At 43.9% G+C, this 20,854-nt stretch overlaps 1 protein-coding gene across 12 annotated transcripts in view; it reads left to right on the top strand.

Annotated features, from left to right (window-relative positions):
• GRIP2 (glutamate receptor interacting protein 2) overlaps nt 1-20,854 on the top strand; it is a 307,958-nt gene that overhangs the window by 276,662 nt on the left and 10,442 nt on the right. For all 12 annotated transcript variants that reach the window (XR_013218444.1, XM_077276673.1, XM_077276672.1 and 9 more), the window contains 6 exons: nt 10,075-10,220; nt 16,296-16,443; nt 17,751-17,920; nt 18,712-18,837; nt 19,207-19,365; nt 19,578-19,764. Coding sequence is in view for 11 of the 12 variants with exons in the window: in XM_077276673.1 (XP_077132788.1) it covers nt 10,075-10,220; nt 16,296-16,443; nt 17,751-17,920; nt 18,712-18,837; nt 19,207-19,365; nt 19,578-19,764 (936 nt within the window). In the remaining variant the exon portion in view is untranslated. The remainder of the gene's footprint in view (nt 1-10,074; nt 10,221-16,295; nt 16,444-17,750; nt 17,921-18,711; nt 18,838-19,206; nt 19,366-19,577; nt 19,765-20,854) is intronic.

Here is a 20,854-nt window from a genome sequence, read left to right as displayed (position 1 = left end):
AAGAATATAATTACTATAATACTGCCCCTATGTACAAGAATATAACTACTATAATACTGCCCCTATGTACAAGAATATAACTACTATAATACTGCTCCTATGTACAAGAATATAACTACTATAATACTGCCCCTATGTACAAGAATATAACTACTATAATACTGCCCCTATATACAAGAATATAACTACTATAATAATGCTCCTATGTACAAGAATATAACTACTATAATACTACTCCTATGTACAAGAATATAACTACTATAATACTGCCCCCTATGTACAAGAATATAACTACTATAATACTGCCCCTATATACAAGAATATAACTACTATAATACTGCCCCCTATGTACAAGAATATAACTACAATAATACTTCTCCTATGTACAAGAATATAACTACTATAATACTGCTCCTATGTACAAGAATATAACTACTATAATACTGCTCCCTTTGTACAAGAATATAACTACTATAATACTGCTCCTATGTACAAGAGTATAACTACTATAATACTGCCCGTATGTACAAGAATATAACTACTATAATACTGCTCCCTTTGTACAAGAATATAACTACTATAATACTGCTCCTATGTACAAGAGTATAACTGCTATAATACTGCTCCTATGTACAAGAATATAACTACTATAATACTGCTCCCTTTGTACAAGAATATAACTACTATAATACTGCTCCTATGTACAAGAGTATAACTGCTATAATATTGCTCCTATGTACAAGAATATAACTACAATAATACTGCTCCTATGTACAAGAATATAACTACTATAATACTGCTCCTATGTGCAAGAATATAACTACAATAATACTGCTCCTATGTACAAGAATGTAACTACTATAATACTGCTCTTATGTACAAGAATATAACTACTATAATACTGCTCCTATGTACAAGAATATAATTACTATAATACTGCTCCTATGTACAAGAATATAACTACTATAATACTGCCCCTATGTACAAGAATATAACTACTATAATACTGCCCCTATGTACAAGAATATAATTACTATAATACTGGTCCTATGTACAAGAATATAATTACTATAATACTGCCCCTATGTACAAGAATATAATTACTATAATACTGGTCCTATGTACAAGAATATAACGACTATAATACTGCTCCTATGTACAAGAATATAACTACTATAATACTGCTCCTATGTACAAGAATATTACTACTATAATACTGCTCCTATGTACAAGAATATAACTACTATAATACTGCTCCTATGTACAAGAATATAACTACTATAATACTGCCCCTATGTACAAGAATATAACCACTATAATACTGCCCCTATGTACAAGAATATAACTACTATAATACTGCTCCTATGTACAAGAATATAACTACTATAATACTGCTCCTATGTACAAGAATATAACTACTATAATACTGCTCCTATGTACAAGAATATAACTACTATAATACTGCCCATATGTACAAGAATATAACTACTATAATACTGCCCCATGTACAAGAATATAACTACTATAATACTGCTCCTATGTACAAGAATATAACTACTATAATACTGCCCATATGTACAAGAATATAACTACTATAATACTGCCCCATGTACAAGAATATAACTACTATAATACTGCTCCTATGTACAAGAATATAACTACTATAATACTGCCCATATGTACAAGAATATAACTACTATAATACTGCTCCTATGTACAAGAATATAACTACTATAATACTGCTCCTATGTACAAGAATATAACTACTATAATACTGCCCATATGTACAAGAATATAACTACTATAATACTGCTCCTATGTACAAGAATATAACTACTATAATACTGCCCATATGTACAAGAATATAACTACTATAATACTGCCCCTATGTACAAGAATATAACTACTATAATACTGCTCCTATGTACAAGAATATAACTACTATAATACTGCCCATATGTACAAGAATATAACTACTATAATACTGCTCCTATGTACAAGAATATAACTACTATAATACTGCTCCTATGTACAAGAATATAACTACTATAATACTGCTCCTATGTACAAGAATATAACTACTATAATACTGCTCCTATGTACAAGAATATAACTACTATAAGGGCTCATTTCCACTGGCGAGGAAAACGGACGAGTGCAATCTGATAAAAAATCGGATTGCACTCGGACCAATGTTATTCAATAGGTGTCTTTTCATTTGCGATTTTTTTTCTCAGCCGAAATCGGACTGAGAAAAAAATCGCAGCATGCTGCGTATTGCTGCGATTCTCGGACGAGACTCGCCAATGCAAGTCAATGGGTGCGAGAAAAAAATCGCACAGCACTCGCACCATGCGAGTTCTGTCCGATTTTTACGCACCGGAGTCCTTTGAAAAGCCGGTAATTCAGCGCGGTGTACAGTAAAATCACACTGACAGGTTAGAATAGAGTAGATATATACACATAGAATAGGTATATATACATATATATATGTCAGTGAGACACCTATATATGTATATTTATATTTAATGAAGCGCTAGATAGCATAAAAGCCCCTAATTCAATTGCCGGCTTTTCATTTCTCCTTCACAAACCCGACAGGATATGAGACATGATTACATACAGTAAATCATCTCATATCCCCTTTTTTTTGCATATTCCACACTACTAATGTTAGTAGTGTGTATGTGCAAAATTTCGGCGCTGTACCTATTAAATTTAAGGGTTAAATCGCGGAAAAAATTGGCGTGGGCTCCCGCGCAATTTTCTCCGCCAGAGTGGTAAAGCCAGTGACTGAGGGCAGATATTAATAGCCAGGAGAGGGTCCATGGTTGTTGCCCCCCCCTGGCTACAAACATCTGCCCCCAGCCACCCCAGAAAAGGCACATCCCTTCCCTTTTTGGAAGTGCATTTGAACAGCAAGGTGGCTTGTTGTTGAAGGGAAATAGAGGAAAAAAAATAAATAAATAAATCTTTAAATCTTCAGCATAGCGAGTGTGAGCGAGCTGAGTGTGACTGGAGCGTAAGTGTGGACGGCGGTAAGTGTGACTTGTGACTCAGTGACTTTGGAATCAGGGAGTTTCCAAAGGAGGAATTGCTGTTCCAAGTGTTAATTAATACTTGTATTTTTTTCTTATTTAACGTTTCTGTCTGGTGCAATCCCCATTAGGAAATGTGCTCCACTATTGTTAATGCCATCCAGTGTACATCTTGCCACATGTATGCAGTCCTTGATCAGCCGATCGAGGGTGCATACTGCTGTGCGAGATGTGAGCACGTTGTGCATTTGGAAACCCAGATACTGGATCTAAATGTGCAGCTGGCAACACTGAGATCCATAGACAATATGGAGAGGAGTCTTCTGCTCACAGAGCAGACACTCAATGGGATAGATGAGGGGGGGGATGGTAGGATGGAGCTGCAGGACAGTGAGGCAGTTAGCTGGGTGACAGTTAGGAAGCGGGGTAGAGGGAAGAGTGCCAGGGAGGCTAGTCCTGATCTGGCACACCCCAATAAGTTTGCTAAGTTGGCAGATGAGGGGGGTGCCAGTACAGGGGTAGCACTGCTGCAGCCAGGCATGTCCTCTGAAAGCCGGAGGAGTGACTGCTCCAGTAAGGAGGGAAATAGGGCAGGCCAGACAGGTGCTGGTAGTGGGGGACTCAATTATTAGGGGAACAGATAGGGCAATCTGTCACAAAGACAGGGATCGTCGGACGGTGTGCTGCCTACCTGGCGCTCGAGTCCGACACATCGCTGATCGGGTGGACAGATTACTGGGAGGGGCTGGTGAGGACCCAGCGGTCATGGTGCACATTGGCACAAATGACAAAGTTAGAGGTAGGTGGAAGGTCCTTAAAGATGATTTCAGGGAATTAGGCTGCAAGCTGAAAGCAAGGACCTCCAACGTGGTATTTTCCGAAATACTGCCGGTACCACGTGCCACGCCAGAGAGGCAACGGGAGATTAGGGAGGTTAATAGGTGGCTCAGGAATTGGTGTAGGAAGGAGGGGTTTGGGTTCCTGCAGAACTGGGCCGACTTCTCAGTTGGCTACAGGCTCTACGCTAGGGACGGGCTGCACCTCAATGGGGAAGGTGCAGCTGTGCTGGGGGAGAAAATGGCTAGAAGGTTGGAGGAGTGTTTAAACTAGGGAATGGGGGGGAGGGTATTCATTTTATAGGAGGGGAAGATAGTGCAGATAGAGACCTGGGCACAAATAAGGAAGTTGGGGGTGGCGGTGGCATGGGGGGTGGGGTTAGAACAGTTAGTAATTTAAGAAAGAATAGAGGTACAGAGAGTAACATCAAGTGCATGTATACTAATGCCAGAAGCCTCGCCAACAAAATGGACGAATTAGAACTAATGTTGTTGGAACATAATTATGACATGGTGGGGATATCTGAGACGTGGCTGGATGAGAGCCATGACTGGGCTGTTAACTTGCAGGGCTATAGTCTGTTCAGAAATGACCGTACAGATAAACGAGGGGGAGGGGTGTGTCTGTATGTAAAATCGACCTTAAAACCCATCCTGCGTGATATTATAGGTGAATCTAATGAAAATGTGGAGTCCCTGTGGGTGGAGATAAGGCGAGGGGGAAAAAATAATAAATTACTGTTTGTTATAAATCTCCAAAAATAATGGAAGCAATGGAGAATATCCTCGTAAAGCAAATAGATGAAGCTGCGACTCAAGGAGAAGTCATTATTATGGGGGACTTCAACTACCCTGAAATAGATTGGGGAACAGAAACCTGCAGTTCCAGCAAAGGTAATCGGTTTTTGACAACTATGAGAGACAATTACCTTTCACAACTGGTTCAGGACCCAACAAGAAGGGGGCACTGCTAGACCTAATATTAACCAACAGGCCAGACCGCATATCAAATATAAGGGTTGGGGGTCACTTGGGGAATAGTGATCACAAAATAATAAGTTTTCATGTCTCCTTTAATAAGATGTGTAGTAGAGGGGTGACAAGGACACTAAACTTCAGGAGGGCAAATTTCCAACGGATGAGAGAGGATCTTGGTGCAATTAACTGGGACGATATCCTGAGACACAAAAATACACAAAGAAAATGGGAGACATTTATTAGCATCCTGGATAGGACCTGTGCACAGTATATACCGTATGGGAATAAACATACTAGAAATAGGAGGAAACCAATATGGCTAAATAGAGCTGTAAGGTGCGCAATAAGGGACAAAAAGAAAGCATTTAGAGAATTAAAGGAAGTAGGGAGTGAGGAGGCATTAAATAAATACAGAAAATTAAATAAATTCTGTAAAAAGCAAATCAAGGCAGCAAAGATTGAGACAGAGAGACTCATTGCCAGAGAGAGCAAAAATAACCCCAAAATATTCTTTAACTATATAAATAGTAAGAAACTAAAAAATGATAGTGTTGGCCCCCTTAAAAATAGTCTGGGTGAAATGGTGGATGAGGATGAGGAAAAAGCCAATCTGCTAAATGACTTTTTTTCATCAGTATTTACAAAAGAAAATCCCATGGCAGACAATATGACTAGTGATAAAAATTCCCCATTAAATGTCACCTGCTTAACCCAGCAGGAAGTACGGAGGCGTCTAAAAATCACAAAAATTGACAAATCTCCGGGCCCGGATGGGATACATCCCCGAGTACTGCAGGAACTAAGTACAGTCATTGATAGACCATTATTATTAATCTTTAAAGACTCCATAATAACAGGGTCTGTACCACAGGACTGGCGTATAGCAAATGTGGTGCCAATATTCAAAAAGGGGACAAATACTGAACTCGGTAATTATAGGCCAGTAAGCTTCACCTCTACTGTGGGTAAAATCCTGGAGGGCATTCTAAGGGATGCTATACTGGAGTATCTGAGGAGGAATAACCTCATGACCCAGTATCAGCACGGGTTTACTAGGGACCGTTCATGTCAGACTAATCTGATCAGCTTCTATGAAGAGGTAAGTTCCGGACTGGACCAAGGGAGCCCAGTGGACGTAGTATATATGGACTTTTCCAAAGCTTTTGATACGGTGCCACACAAAAGGTTGTTACATAAAATGAGAGTAATGGGGATAGGGGAAAATATGTGTAAGTGGGTTGAGAGCTGGCTCAGGGATAGGAAACAAAGGGTGGTTATTAATGGTGTACACTCGGACTGGGTCACGGTTAGCAGTGGGGTACCACAGGGGTCAGTATTGGGCCCTCTTCTTTTTAACATATTTATTAATGACCTTGTGGGGGGCATTCAGAGTAGAATTTCAATATTTGCAGATGACACTAAACTCTGCAGGGTAATCAATACAGGGGAGGACAATTTTATATTACAGGCCGATTTATGTAAACTAGAAGCTTGGGCTGATAAATGGCAAATGAGCTTTAATGGGGATAAATGTAAGGTCATGCACTTGGGTAGAAGTAATAAGATGTATAACTATGTGCTTAATTCTAAAACTCTGGGCAAAACCGTCAATGAAAAAGACCTGGGTGTATGGGTGGATGACAAACTCATATTCAGTGGCCAGTGTCAGGCAGCTGCTACAAAGGCAAATAAAATAATGGGATGTATTAAAAGAGGCATAGATGCTCATGAGGAGAACATAATTTTACCTCTATACAAGTCACTAGTGCGACCACACTTAGAATACTGTGCACAGTTCTGGTCTCAGGTGTATAAGAAAGACATAGCTGAACTGGAGCGGGTGCAGAGAAGAGCGACCAAGGTTATTAGAGGACTGGGGGGTCTGCAATACCAAGATAGGTTATTACACTTGGGGCTATTTAGTTTGGAAAAACGAAGACTAAGGGGAGATCTTATGTTAATGTATAAATATATGAGGGGACAGTACAAAGACCTTTCTGATGATCTTTTTAATCATAGACCTGAGACAGGGACAAGGGGGCATCCTCTACATCTGGAGGAAAGAAGGTTTAAGCATAATAACAGACGCGGATTCTTTACTGTAAGAGCAGTGAGACTATGGAACTCTCTGCCGTATGATGTTGTAATGAGTGATTGATTACTTACATTTAAGAGGGGACTGGATACCTTTCTGGAAAAGTATAAAATTACAGGGTATATATATTAGATTCCTTGATAAGGCGTTGATCCAGGGAACTAGTCTAATTGCCGTGTGTGGGGTCGGGAAGGAATTTTTTTCCCCATGATGGAGCTTACTCTTACCACATGGGTTTTTTTTGCCTTCCCCTGGATCAACATGTTAGGGCATGCTAGGCTATGGGTTGAACTAGATGGACTTAAAGTCTTCCTTCAACCTTAATAACTATGTAACTATGTAACTATCTGGAAGATGCGCCTATTCTGGCACTTGGCCACTCTCTTCCCACTCCTGTGTAGCGGTGGGATATGGGGTAATGAAGGGTTAATGCCACCTTGCTATTGTAAGGTGACATTAAGCCTGATTAGTAATGGAGAGGCGTCAATTATGACACCTATCCATTATTAATCCAATTGCATGAAAGGGTAATAAAAACACACACATGATTAAAAAGTATTTTAATGAAATAAACACACAGGTTGTTTTAATATTTTATTGCTCCCTCAATCCATGTGTAGACCCTCGCTTGGAAAAAAAATAAACCAACAATATACATACCTTCAGATGACTTGTCACGTCCCACGAGGTAATCCATCTGAAGGGGTTAAAATATTTTACAAGCAGGAGCCCTGCTATAATGCAGCTGTGCTCGTGCTTGTAAGCCCCGGGGAATGAAGGAAATGTAGGTCAATGACCTATAGTTACCTTTAGTCGCGGTAAGGCGCCCCCTGGTGGATGTCCTCATGAACAGCAGCCTGGGAACTTTTTCCCACGCTCGAGGTCATATGAGGACAACCAGCAGGGGGCGCATCACCGCGACTGAAGGTAACTATAGGTCATTGACCTACATTTCCTTCATTCCCCGGGGCTTACAAGCACGAGCACAGCTGCATTATAGCAGGGCTCCTGCTTGTAAAATATTTTAACCCCTTCAGATGGATTACCTCGTGGGACGTGACAAGTCATCTGAAGGTATGTATATTGTTGGTTTATTATTTTTCCAAGCGAGGGTCTACACATGGATTGAGAGAGCAATAAAATATTAAAACAACCTGTGTGTTTATTTCATTAAAATACTTTTTAATCGTGTGTGTGTGTGTGGTTTTTACCCTTTCATACAATTGGATTATTAATGGATAGGTGTCATAATTGACGCCTCTCCATTATTAATCTGGCTTAATGTTACCTTTCAATAGCAAGGTGGCATTAACCCTTCATTACCCCATATCCCACCGCTACACAGGAGTGGGAAGAGAGTGGCCAAGTGCCAGAATAGGCGCATCTTCCAGATGTGCCTTTTCTGGGGTGGCTGGGGGCAGATGTTTGTAGCCACGGGGGGGCCAATAACCATGGACCCTCTCCTGGCTATTAATATCTGCCCTCAGTCACTGGCTTTACCACTCTGGCGGAGAAAATTGCGCAGGAGCCCACGCCATTTTTTTCCGCAAATTAACCCTTAAATTTAATAGCTACAGCGCCGAAATTTTGCACATACACACTACTAACATTAGTAGTGTGGAATATGCAAAAAAAAGGGGGATATGAGATGGTTTACTGTATGTAAACCATGTCTCATATCCTGTCGGGTTTGTGAAGGAGAAATGAAAAGCCGGCAATTGAATTAGCGGCTTTAATGCTATCTTGCACTGCATTAAATATAAATATACATATATACATGTCTCACTGACATATATATATGTATATATACCTATTCTATGTGTATATATCTACTCTATTCTAACCTGTCAGTGTGATTTTACTGTACACAGCACTGATTTGCCGGCTTTTCAAAGGACACCGGTGCGTACAAATCGGACAGTAATACGGATGTCATACGTATGATGCGATTAAAAATCGCATTGCACTCGCATTGCACTCGCATGACACTCGCATGACAATCGCATACGTTACATCCGTTTTTTCGGTCCAGATTACGGACCGATTTGTCTCTCGCCAGTGGAAATGAGCCCTAATACTGCCCCTATGTACAACAATATAACTACTATAATACTGCCTCTATGTACAAGAATATAACTACTATAATACTGCTCCCTATGTACAAGAATATAACTACTATAATACTGCTCCTATGTACAAGAATATAACTACTATAATACTGCCCCTATGTACAAGAATATAACTACTATAATACTGCTCCTATGTACAAGAATATAACTACTATAATACTGCCCCTATGTACAAGAATATAACTACTATAATACTGCCTCTATGTACAAGAATATAACTACTATAATACTGCTCCCTATGTACAAGAATATAACTACTATAATACTGCTCCTATGTACAAGAATATAACTACTATAATACTGCTCCTATGTACAAGAATATAACTACTATAATACTGCCCCATGTACAAGAATATAACTACTATAATACTGCTCCTATGTACAAGAATATAACTACTATAATACTGCCCCATGTACAAGAATATAACTACTATAATACTGCCCCATGTACAAGAATATAACTACAATAATACTGCCCCTATATACAAGAATATAACTACTATAATACTGCTCCTATGTACAAGAATATAACTACTATAATAATGCTCCTATGTACAAGAATATAACTACTATAATACTGCTCCTATGTACAAGAATATAACTACTATAATACTGCTCCTATATACAAGAATATAATTACTATAATACTGCTCCTATGTACAAGAATATAACTACTATAATACTGCTCCTATGTACAAGAATATAACTACTATAATAATGCTCCTATGTACAAGAATATAACTACTATAATACTGCTCCTATGTACAAGAATATAACTACAATAATACTGCTCCTATGTACAAGAATATAACTACTATAATACTGCTCCTATGTACAAGAATATAACTACTATAATACTGCTCCTATGTACAAGAATACAACTACTATAATACTGCTCCTATGTACAGGAATATAACTAATATAATGTTTTCCGTAATGGATTGTCCTCCTGAGTTTGGTGAGTTTCAGTGCTCATTTTGAAACTTTTCTTCTTTCAGGGAAGGAACTTTGAAAGTTGGGGACAGGATTTTGTGTGTGGACGGTATCGCTCTACACAATGTTCCTCTCTGTGACGCTCTGAACATTCTCCGTCAGTGCAGCCAGGAGGCAGTCTTCCAGATTGAATATGATGTCGCTCTTATGGGTGAGCTTGTGTTTCTTGGGTTGGAAATGCAGTTTACTCTACGATATTCAACTTTACAAAAGGCAAAGCTTATATAAGAATTTAGATAAAATCAATACTGGAAAAAATATATTGGGGAGCTCCCCCTAGTGGTGACTACAGACAGAATCTTATCATTTGGGGCATACATAGAAATCATGGGGCCCCTTAGCAGAAATTATTTTTGCCCCCTCCACCTCACCCCCAAAATAGAAGCCTTAATATTCAGCGTGGTAACAGAAAGGCATACCTCACAACTTTGCATCCCTTGCAAAGTCGTTCTCCATACAGTATTAAGGGCACCACATAGTCTGCCATGCAATATTATTGGCACCACATGGTCCTGAAAAAAAAACAACACACGGAGATGCTTACCTGTCTAACTAGGCCTCCATACAAATGCACTATCATGGTGCAGCGAACCCAAGGAAAATGGCAACTGCACAGGTGCAATAATACCAAATGAGACAGCCAGAAAAAATAGAATCTGCAAAGAAATAGAATCTGTATGTGGCAATGTTCACTGAAGGATTGCAGAGCATCTGGTTCTCAGCCTATTAATGACGCCCTATGGCGGGCTGCCCAGTGCTAACTATAATGCATCCTGTGTGAACAGAGGCCACAGTTTACAGAACCATTTGGGCCCAACTTCACCCTGAAAAAATATATAAAGTGCACAAAAACATATCAATTTATGTAAGGTATTGGTTGATATTCTGGCCATAATACGTAAGCTGGTAACCCGTGTCAAGGGTCCTTACACTTGCCAGTCCTACTCTAACATAAACACGAGATTCATTAATAGGTTGAGAACCAGATGTTCTGCATTCCTTGTGTGAATATTTTTTCTTCCTCCATGCCATATTATGGGAACCGGTTAGTTCTCCATATAGTATAATGACCTCACATAGTGCTCCATACATTAAAAATAAACAAATACTCACCTCTCCCCATTCCTTGCTGCAGCGGTCTCTGCAGTCTTCAGTCTTCTGTCCTACAGAATACAGGATCTTATCATGTATCTCTGTATACAGAGAGCTCCCCCTAGTGGTGACTGCAGACAGGATCTTATCATGTATCTCTGTATACAGGGAGCTCCCCCTAGTGGTGGCTGCAGACAGGATCTTATCATGTATCTCTGTATACAGGGAGCTCCCCCTAGTGGTGACTGCAGACAGAATCTTATCATGTATCTCTGTATACAGGGAGCTCCCCCTAGTGGTGGCTGCAGACAGGATCTTATCATGTATCTCTGTATACGGGGAGCTCCCCCTAGTGGTGGCTGCAGACAGGATCTTATCATGTATCTCTGTATACGGGGAGCTCCCCCTAGTGGTGGCTGCAGACAGAATCTTATCATGTATCTCTGTATACAGAGAGCTCCCCCTAGTGGTGGCTGCAGACAGAATCTTATCATGTATCTCTGTATACAGGGAGCTCCCCCTAGTGGTGGCTGCAGACAGGATCTTATCATGTATCTCTGTATACAGGGAGCTCCCCCTAGTGGTGGCTGCAGACAGGATCTTATCATGTATCTCTGTTTACAGGGAGCTCCCTCTAGTGGTGGCTGCAGACAGGATCTTATCATATATCTCTGTATACAGGGAGCTCCTCCTAGTGGTGGCTGCAGACAGGATCTTATCATGTATCTCTGTATACAGGGAGCTCCCCCTAGTGGTGTCTGCAGACAGGATCTTATCATGTATCTCTGTATACAGGGAGCTCCCCCTAGTGGTGTCTGCAGACAGGATCTTATCATGTATCTCTGTATACAGGGAGCTCCCCCTAGTGGTGGCTGCAGACAGGATATTATCATGTATCTCTGTATACAGGGAGCTCCCCCTAGTTGTGGCTGCAGACAGGATCTTATCATGTATCTCTGTATACAGGGAGCTCCCCCTAGTGGTGGCTGCAGACAGGATCTTATCATGTATCTTTGTATACAGGGAGCTCCCCCTAGTGGTGGCTGCAGACAGGATCTTATCATGTATCTCTGTATACAGGGAGCTCCCCCTAGTTGTGGCTGCAGACAGGATCTTATCATGTATCTCTGTATACAGGGAGCTCCCCCTAGTTGTGGCTGCAGACAGGATCTTATCATGTATCTCTGTACACAGGGAGCTCCCCCTAGTGGTGTCTGCAGACAGGATCTTATCATGTATCTCTGTATACAGGGAGCTCCCCCTAGTGGTGACTGCAGACAGGATCTTATCATGTATCTCTGTATACAGGGAGCTCCCCCTAGTGGTGTCTGCAGACAGGATCTTATCATGTATCTTTGTATACAGGGAGCTCCCCTTAGTGGTGTCTGCAGACAGGATCTTATCATGTATCTCTGTATACAGGGAGCTCCTCCTAGGGGTGGCTGCAGACAGGATCTTATCATGTATCTCTGTATACAGGGAGCTCCCCCTAGTCGTGGCTGCAGACAGGATCTTATCATGTATGTCTGTATACAGGGAGCTCCCCCTAGTTGTGGCTGCAGCCAGGATCTTATCATGTATCTGTGTATACAGGGAGCTCCCCCTAGTTGTGGCTGCAGACTGGATCTTATCATGTATCTCTGTATACAGGGAGCTTCCCCTAGTGGTGGCTGCAGACAGGATCTTATCATGTATCTCTGTATACAGGGAGCTCCCCCTAGTTGTGGCTGCAGACTGGATCTTATCATGTATCTCTGTATACAGGGAGCTTCCCCTAGTGGTGGCTGCAGACAGGATCTTATCATGTATCTCTGTATACAGGGAGCTCCATAGTGGTGGCTGCAGACAGGATCTTATCATGTATCTCTGTTTACAGGGAGCTCCCTCTAGTGGTGGCTGCAGACAGGATCTTATCATGTATCTCTGTATACAGGGAGCTCCCCCTAGTGGTGACTGCAGACAGGATCTTATCATGTATCTCTGTATACAGGGAGCTCCTCCTAGTAGTGGCTGCAGACAGAATCTTATCATGTATCTCTGTATACAGGGAGCTCCCCCTAGTGGTGGCTGCAGACAGGATGTTATCATGTATCTCTGTATACAGGGAGCTCCCCCTAGTGGTGGCTGCAGACAGGATCTTATCATGTATCTCTGTATACAGGGAGCTCCCCCTAGTGGTGGCTGCAGACAGGATCTTATCATGTATATCTGTGTGTAGGGCGCTCCCCCTAGTGGTGTCTGCAGACAGGATCTTATCATGTATCTCCTTATACAGGGAGCTCCCCCTAGTGGTGACTGCAGACAGAATCTTATCATGTATATCTGTGTGTAGGGAGCTCCCCCTAGTGGTGTCTGCAGACAGGATCTTATCATGTATCTCTGTATACAGGGAGCTCCCCCTAGTGGTGGCTGCAGACAGGATCTTATCATGTATCTCTGTGTATAGGGAGCTCCCCCTAGTGGTGGCTGCAGACAGGATCTTATCATGTATCTCTGTATACAGGGAGCTCCTCCTAGTAGTGGCTGCAGACAGGATCTTATCATGTATCTCTGTATACAGGGAGCTCCCCCTAGTGGTGGCTGCAGACAGGATCTTATCATGTATCTCTCTATACAGGGAGCTCCTCCTAGTAGTGGCTGCAGACAGAATCTTATCATGTATCTCTGTATACAGGGAGCTCCCCCTAGTGGTGGCTGCAGACTGGATCTTATCATGTATCTCTGTATACAGGGAGCTCCCCCTAGTGGTGACTGCAGACAGGATCTTATCATGTATCTCTGTATTCAGGGAGCTCCCCCTAGTGGTGACTGCAGACAGGATCTTATCATGTATCTCTCTATACAGGGAGCTCCTCCTAGTAGTGGCTGCAGACAGAATCTTATCATGTATCTCTGTATACAGGGAGCTCCCCCTAGTGGTGGCTGCAGACTGGATCTTATCATGTATCTCTGTATACAGGGAGCTCCCCCTAGTGGTGGCTGCAGACAGGATCTTATCATGTATCTCTGTATACAGGGAGCTCCCCCTAGTGGTGGCTGCAGACAGGATCTTATCATGTATCTCTGTATACAGGGAGCTCCCCCTAGTGGTGGCTGCAGACAGGATCTTATCATGTATCTCTGTATACAGGGAGCTCCCCTAGTGGTGACTGCAGACAGAATCTTATCATGTATCTCTGTGTATAGGGAGCTCCCCCTAGTGGTGGCTGCAGACAGAATCTTATCATGTATCTCTGTATACAGGGAGCTCCCCCTAGTGGTGGCTGCAGACAGAATCTTATCATGTATCTCTGTATACAGGGAGCTCCCCCTAGTGGTGGCTGCAGACAGAATCTTATCATGTATCTCTGTATACAGGGAGCTCCCCCTAGTGGTGGCTGCAGACTGGATCTTATCATGTATCTCTGTATACAGGGAGCTCCCCCTAGAGGTGGCTGCAGACAGGATCTTATCATGCATCTCTGTATACAGGGAGCTCCCCCTAGTGGTGGCTGCAGACTGGATCTTATCATGTATCTCTGTATACAGGGAGCTCCCCCTAGAGGTGGCTGCAGACAGGATCTTATCATGCATCTCTGTATACAGGGAGCTCCCCCTAGTGGTGACTGCAGACAGGATCTTATCATGTATCTCTGTATACAGGGAGCTCCCCCTACTGGTGGCTGCAGACAGGATCTTATCATGTATCTCTGTATACAGGGAGCTCCCCCTAGTGGTGGCTGCAGACAGGATCTAATCATGTATCTTTGTATAGAGGGAGCTCCCCCTAGTGGTGGCTGCAAACAGGATCTTATCATGTATCTCTGTATACAGGGAGCTCCCCCTAGTGGTGACTGCAGACAGGATCTTATCATGTATCTCTGTATACAGGGAGCTCCCCCTAGTGGTGGCTGCAGACAGGATCTTATCATGTATCTCTGTATAGAGGGAGCTCCCCCTAGTGGTGGCTGCAGACAGGATCTTATCATGTATCTCTGTATACAGGGAGCTCCCCCTAGTGGTGGCTGCAGACAGGATCTTATCATGTATCTCTGTGTATAGGGAGCTCCCCCTAGTGGTGGCTGCAGGGAGATAGTTATGTGATAACTTTCTATCTCTACACAGTAGATTCTCCCCTCTATAGTAAATACTGTAATAATTGGTGCGCTGTAGGATTGTATGTGGTTGGCGTCTTCTTCGCTGGTAGGGATTTCAGTCGTGGCTGGTGACTTTCTATACAGCAGTGCAGGCGGGGGGAAGGGACTTTTCTTACTGTGGTGTTTGTGCCAGTCCTGGCAAGTTGTTCTCCTCACTTCACTAGGGACAGAACGGCAGATTACTGATGCTTTTCGCTAGGAGTCATTTAACAAGTTGGAACCCTCCAAGGCGCAGTCACCCCACTTATCATCTGATGCAGGAAATTAATTGATTGGAGCAGTTCCAGCATCTTCTCTGTGGACTCCAGTAAAGAGCGAGTAACTCGTGGAGGACTGAACTCGTGTGCTCTGGTTTATGTTCTAGGTCATTGTGTAGTGGTGTATATACAATATAAGCCTCTATCTGTCTACAAAGACCGACCAGCACCTGTGTGAACAGGTGGCCACGAATACGGCCGCCTCTGTGAGCACTGAGATGTGTGGAAATATTAACTGTATGGACGTTACACTGCATTACTGCTATAGAATATACTGATAAAATGAAGGTGCACAAATTGTTCAGTTCATGAGCGCCCACCAGACACGACAAGGAGACCTCTCTCTCTGAATGGACCCTAACCTAATATTTATCAGACATGCCTCGCCCGGCAGCTGGTGACGACCTCCATATTTCGCTGAGCTCCTTGTGTCCGACTAAGACTGGTTTTAATTAGCTCTGGATCCTTCTTGCCCCTTAGATTTGTGGCTTTAGCCCAGGAGAGACAGGTCTGATAAATATTAGCTCATCCCTATCAACGTGAGGTCACCTAGTTGTGCCTGGTGGGCTCACACTAATTGACCAATTTGTGCACCAAGTACCTTCATTTTGTAGGTATATTCTATATGGCAGCGATGTCGTTTATATTCGATGTTTGCTCAGAGTATACATTGGCTCTCACAGAGGCGGCTCTTTGTATCCAGTCATTAGTCTAATCTATTACTATCTGTATCTTCACCAGACACTGTGACAAACGCATCAGGACCTCTGCTAGTGGAAATAGCCAAGACGCCAGGATCCACGCTAGGAATATCTCTTAGCACTGGCACTCACCGCAACAAGCAAGTCATAATTATCGACAAAGTCAAGCCTGCCAGTGTGGTTGACCGGTAAGTATTTCCCAGGGAAAGTCATCTACATTACTGATCCTGTACTGATCCTGAGTTACCTCCTGCATTATACTCCAGAGCTGCACTCACTATTCTGCTGGTGCAGTCACTGTGTACATACATTACATTACTGATCCTGAGTTACCTCCTGTATTATACTCCAGAGCTGCACTCACTATTCTGCTGGTGCAGTCACTGTGTACATTACATTACTGATCCTGAGTTACATCCTGTATTATACCCCAGAGCTGCACTCACTATTCTGCTGGTGCAGTCACTGTGTACATACATTACATTACTGATCCTGAGTTACCTCCTGTATTGTACTCCAGAGCTGCACTCACTATTCTGCTGGTGCAGTCACTGCGTACATACATTACATTACTGATCCTGAGTTACATCCTGTATTGTACTCCAGAGCTGCACTCACTATTCTGCTGGTGCAGTCACTGTGTACATACATTACATTACTGATCCTGAGTTACATCCTGTATTATACCCCAGAGCTGCACTCACTATTCTGCTGGTGCAGTCACTGTGTACATACATTACATTACTGATTCTGAGGTACATCCTGTATTATACCCCAGAGCTGCCCTCACTATTCTGCTGGTGCAGTCACTGTGTACATTACATTACTGATCCTGAGTTACATCCTGTATTATACCCCAGAGCTGCACTCACTATTCTGCTGGTGCAGTCACTGTGTACATACATTACATTACTGATCCTGAGTTACATCCTGTATTATACCCCAGAGCTGCACTCACTATTCTGCTGGTGCAGTCACTGTGTACATACATTACATTACTGATTCTGAGTTACATCCTGTATTATACCCCAGAGCTGCCCTCACTATTCTGCTGGTGCAGTCACTGTGTACATTACATTACTGATCCTGAGTTACATCCTGTATTATACCCCAGAGCTGCACTCACTATTCTGCTGGTGCAGTCACTGTGTACATACATTACATTACTGATCCTGAGTTACCTCCCGTATTATACTCCAGAGCTGCACTCACTATTCTGCTTATGCAGCAGGAAATATTGGGAGATTTACACTTTAATTCTGTATAACGCTAGTGATTATCTTGACTTTATGTTTTGTGTCCGCCACAATGAATGCTGCTCCACCTGCGTGCTGACAAGTTCTCTCCCTGTACAGACGCTTGGTGCAGTACATTTTGCTTTTTCTGCAGGACTTAGTAAGGGACAGTCATTTTCCTGATTTCGGGTGCTGACTTTCCCTTGGTGGATCTTAGCCGGTAGACACAAAATACCTGACTGCGCCCCCTTGTTTTGCAGGTGCGGCGCCCTTCACCCCGGTGACCACATCCTCTCCATAGACGGCACCAGTACGGAGCATTGCACTGTGATGGAGGCGACGCAGCTGCTCGCGAGCACCACGGAGAATGTGAAGCTGGAGATCCTCCCGGCACATCACAGCCGGCTCTCTCTGAGGCCGCCAGAGACTGGTCAGTCCATGAGCTCACTGCATGCGGAGACCCCTGGGTGCCATGTGACGGGATCTCAGGCTGGCCCGGTGAAGGTCGGAGCCGGCTGCCTGCAGTCAGCCTGCGGAGGAAAACTCTTCTCGTCCATGAAGGGCTGTTGTCTGACGGGGCAAGGTTGGCGCGATGTTCTGCGGGATATAGCCCACGACATTGGATCTGACCGCAGCTTTAAAGGGTGAAATTACTGCCAATGAGAACAAGACGTAGGAGATTACCTGCGCAGTGGGGCGGCTCTCACCTGGGGCGTTATTCGTGGCCCCATCCATTGTGAAAACATGACGCCATGTAATGGTGACCCGACCGCAGCTGCGCAGACCTCGTCTCTGGGGATGAGAAGATAAGCGGCTGCAGGACATGTTACCGCTTATCCCAAAGGGAACTATAGAATCTGTTAGAAATGCAATGTATCACACGCCTCCCGGGTCACTGTGGTGGAGCAGCGGGGATAATCTGCCATCATCTACTTGTCTTATTTTCTCCAGCCACATCCAGAGCTGCATTCATAGTTCAGTTACAGGATGCATCGTTCTGACAGACACTGAATGTGTGAGTGTATGTGCGTTCATTGCTCCCCACAGTGCACCACGTGCAGGGCCGTGTCAGGAGGCGGCAGAATCCTGCTCGCAGCTCTGGATGTGACTGGAGTAATTCTCAGTATACCATACAGGCCTTTGCACTGGTGATTTATTCTTGGCTATTTTTATGTTCATCGTTATATCGATTATCCAGTTTTCTTCTTTTAATTTTTCCAGTTAAAGTGCAAAAAAGTGAGCACCACCACTGCTGGGACCCCTGCATCAACTACTGTCACACGCACCACCCAGGGCACTGCAAGACCCCCACCTGGAACCCCAGCTCGAATCAGGACTACTGTAAATGTAGGTGCACCGTGCCCCACGAGACACCACCATGGTAGAGCTGTATTCGCAGTTCTGCTGGTTGTTACTGGGAACAGTCAGGAAGTTGGTGGCCAGACAAGCCCCTTAGTAGCCGACTGGAGCCGCCGTAGGGAGGTTGTGGGGACCTTTCTCTATATAAGTTCCTGGCCTTGGAATTTCTACTCTAAAAAGTGTCATCTTTACACCAAACTGGTTGCAGCCACTGAACAAGCAGGGGGTGCTGGGAGATTTCAGCTCTGAATTAAGAATTCTGACAGCTTTTTCTGATCCAAGTGATGTAAAATTCTCAACGTGTTTTCCATTATAATTAAAGCCTTGAATCTGATTTTAACCCTTCCTTATCTGCAGCCTTGGTCGCCACCAACTTCTCTTCCTCTTCCTCAGCCGGAACCCCAGGGTTTAGTAGCAGCCAGAATTCCAATACCCTTCCCCGCTCTGCACATCAGATGAGCCCGAGGACCACCATGACCCGCCGGCGGCAGCGTAGGAAAGACCATAAAAGCTCATGTAAGGGCTCTGCTCAGTACCTATGTGGTCGTCATCAAATAGGTTGTGTGTCTTAAAGGGACGGCATCAACATGCATACATACATGCATCACTCTTACAGGGCCGAAGTGGCCCTCGGGGGTGCTTGCTGTGTGAGTGGGGGGAGACTAGAACATAATGGAGGCGCCATAGCACTTATATACATGGCGACTCTTCATCTCCTGTCTCCTCAGTATCCTTGGCTTCCAGCACTGTGGGCCCCGGCGGACAAATCATACATACAGAAATCACAGAGATTGTCCTGCGGGGCGACCCTTTAAATGGATTTGGCATTCAGCTGCAGGGAGGAATATTTGCCACAGAGACCCTGTCTTCTCCTCCGCTGATCCGATTCATCGAGCCAGACAGCCCTGCCGAGAGGTGAGATGCTCTGCAGCCGAGAGGTGAGATGCTCTGCAGCTTCTGTGCTCCTTGTGACAACTGAGCCGAGCTCATGTTCACGTCACGAAGGTGGTTGTCGCCTTTCAAGGCTTCCGTATCCCTCCTTTGGTGCGTATTAATGAGACTTCCCCTTTCAGTGGTGCTAATAACAGAGAGGGCTGGATCATGTGTTTTGGTTGGGGTTCCTCTTTAGTCCCATATCCCCTGTTGATCTGCAGGTTTCTAGGGGCTTCAGCAGCGAGTTCAGACCCTGACACTTTGTGCAGCACGTGTGGACCAGAAGGCGGCCATGTCTGCTGGTCGCCCCCCCACAAGGATCTATATCTCTGCTGCCGCCCTGGGCAATAATTGACTGCAAATTTTAATTAGCTTCTGTAGCGACCACCCAGGAACAATTCCATTTTCCTTGTCATCTGGTCCGGTTTCTGGTCGCGTTGCTTCCAAATAATTAAATCACGGCGGTCGTTGCTGCTCCATCATCGGTATCGGGGTCAGGCCTCGGCCCCAGGGGCAGACACCGGGCTGTGGAGGGCGACCCCGCTGATAATGACCTGATCTGGCCCCGGTCATCGCTCCCCCTCCTCTCATACCCGCTGGGATCCATTATGTCCTCGCCTGACAAGGACGACCTGATCTCACCTTCAGAATGGGAAGATTTCGTTATCATTTTGCACCTTTTTTTTTAGGTATTTGCATAGGGGACAATGGAACCTGGACATGTGCCGTGGCCACTAGAACAGATTTGGAGGAGCACGAGTGGGGTGGGGGGCATCGTTTGGTGGCACGGATGCACTCTGTAAATAGCAGTAGATGTAGTGTGTCCTTCCAGCAGCCTGTCCACTTGTAGGTAGGTAACCTTACTCTGCCCCCCTCTTAACCTGGTCATGGACCCCAATGGTTAGATTGGCTGCCTATGGAAATTGTCTGTAGCATTTACAAAATCTGAAAATGCTTGTTGGGTTCAAAGGTTACTTGTCAATCTCCTGGTTGAGGGCCATTTTTATTGGTGATGGTGATTACTTCTGTGTACGGGGCTTGCAGAATATGTTGCTGATATTTGTGCAACAGG

Source organism: Ranitomeya variabilis, chromosome 8, assembly GCF_051348905.1.
Source record: "Ranitomeya variabilis isolate aRanVar5 chromosome 8, aRanVar5.hap1, whole genome shotgun sequence".
Taxonomy (NCBI): domain Eukaryota; kingdom Metazoa; phylum Chordata; class Amphibia; order Anura; family Dendrobatidae; genus Ranitomeya; species Ranitomeya variabilis.
Note: the sequence above shows the minus strand (reverse complement) of the source record. Positions and strands in the feature narration are given on the sequence as shown.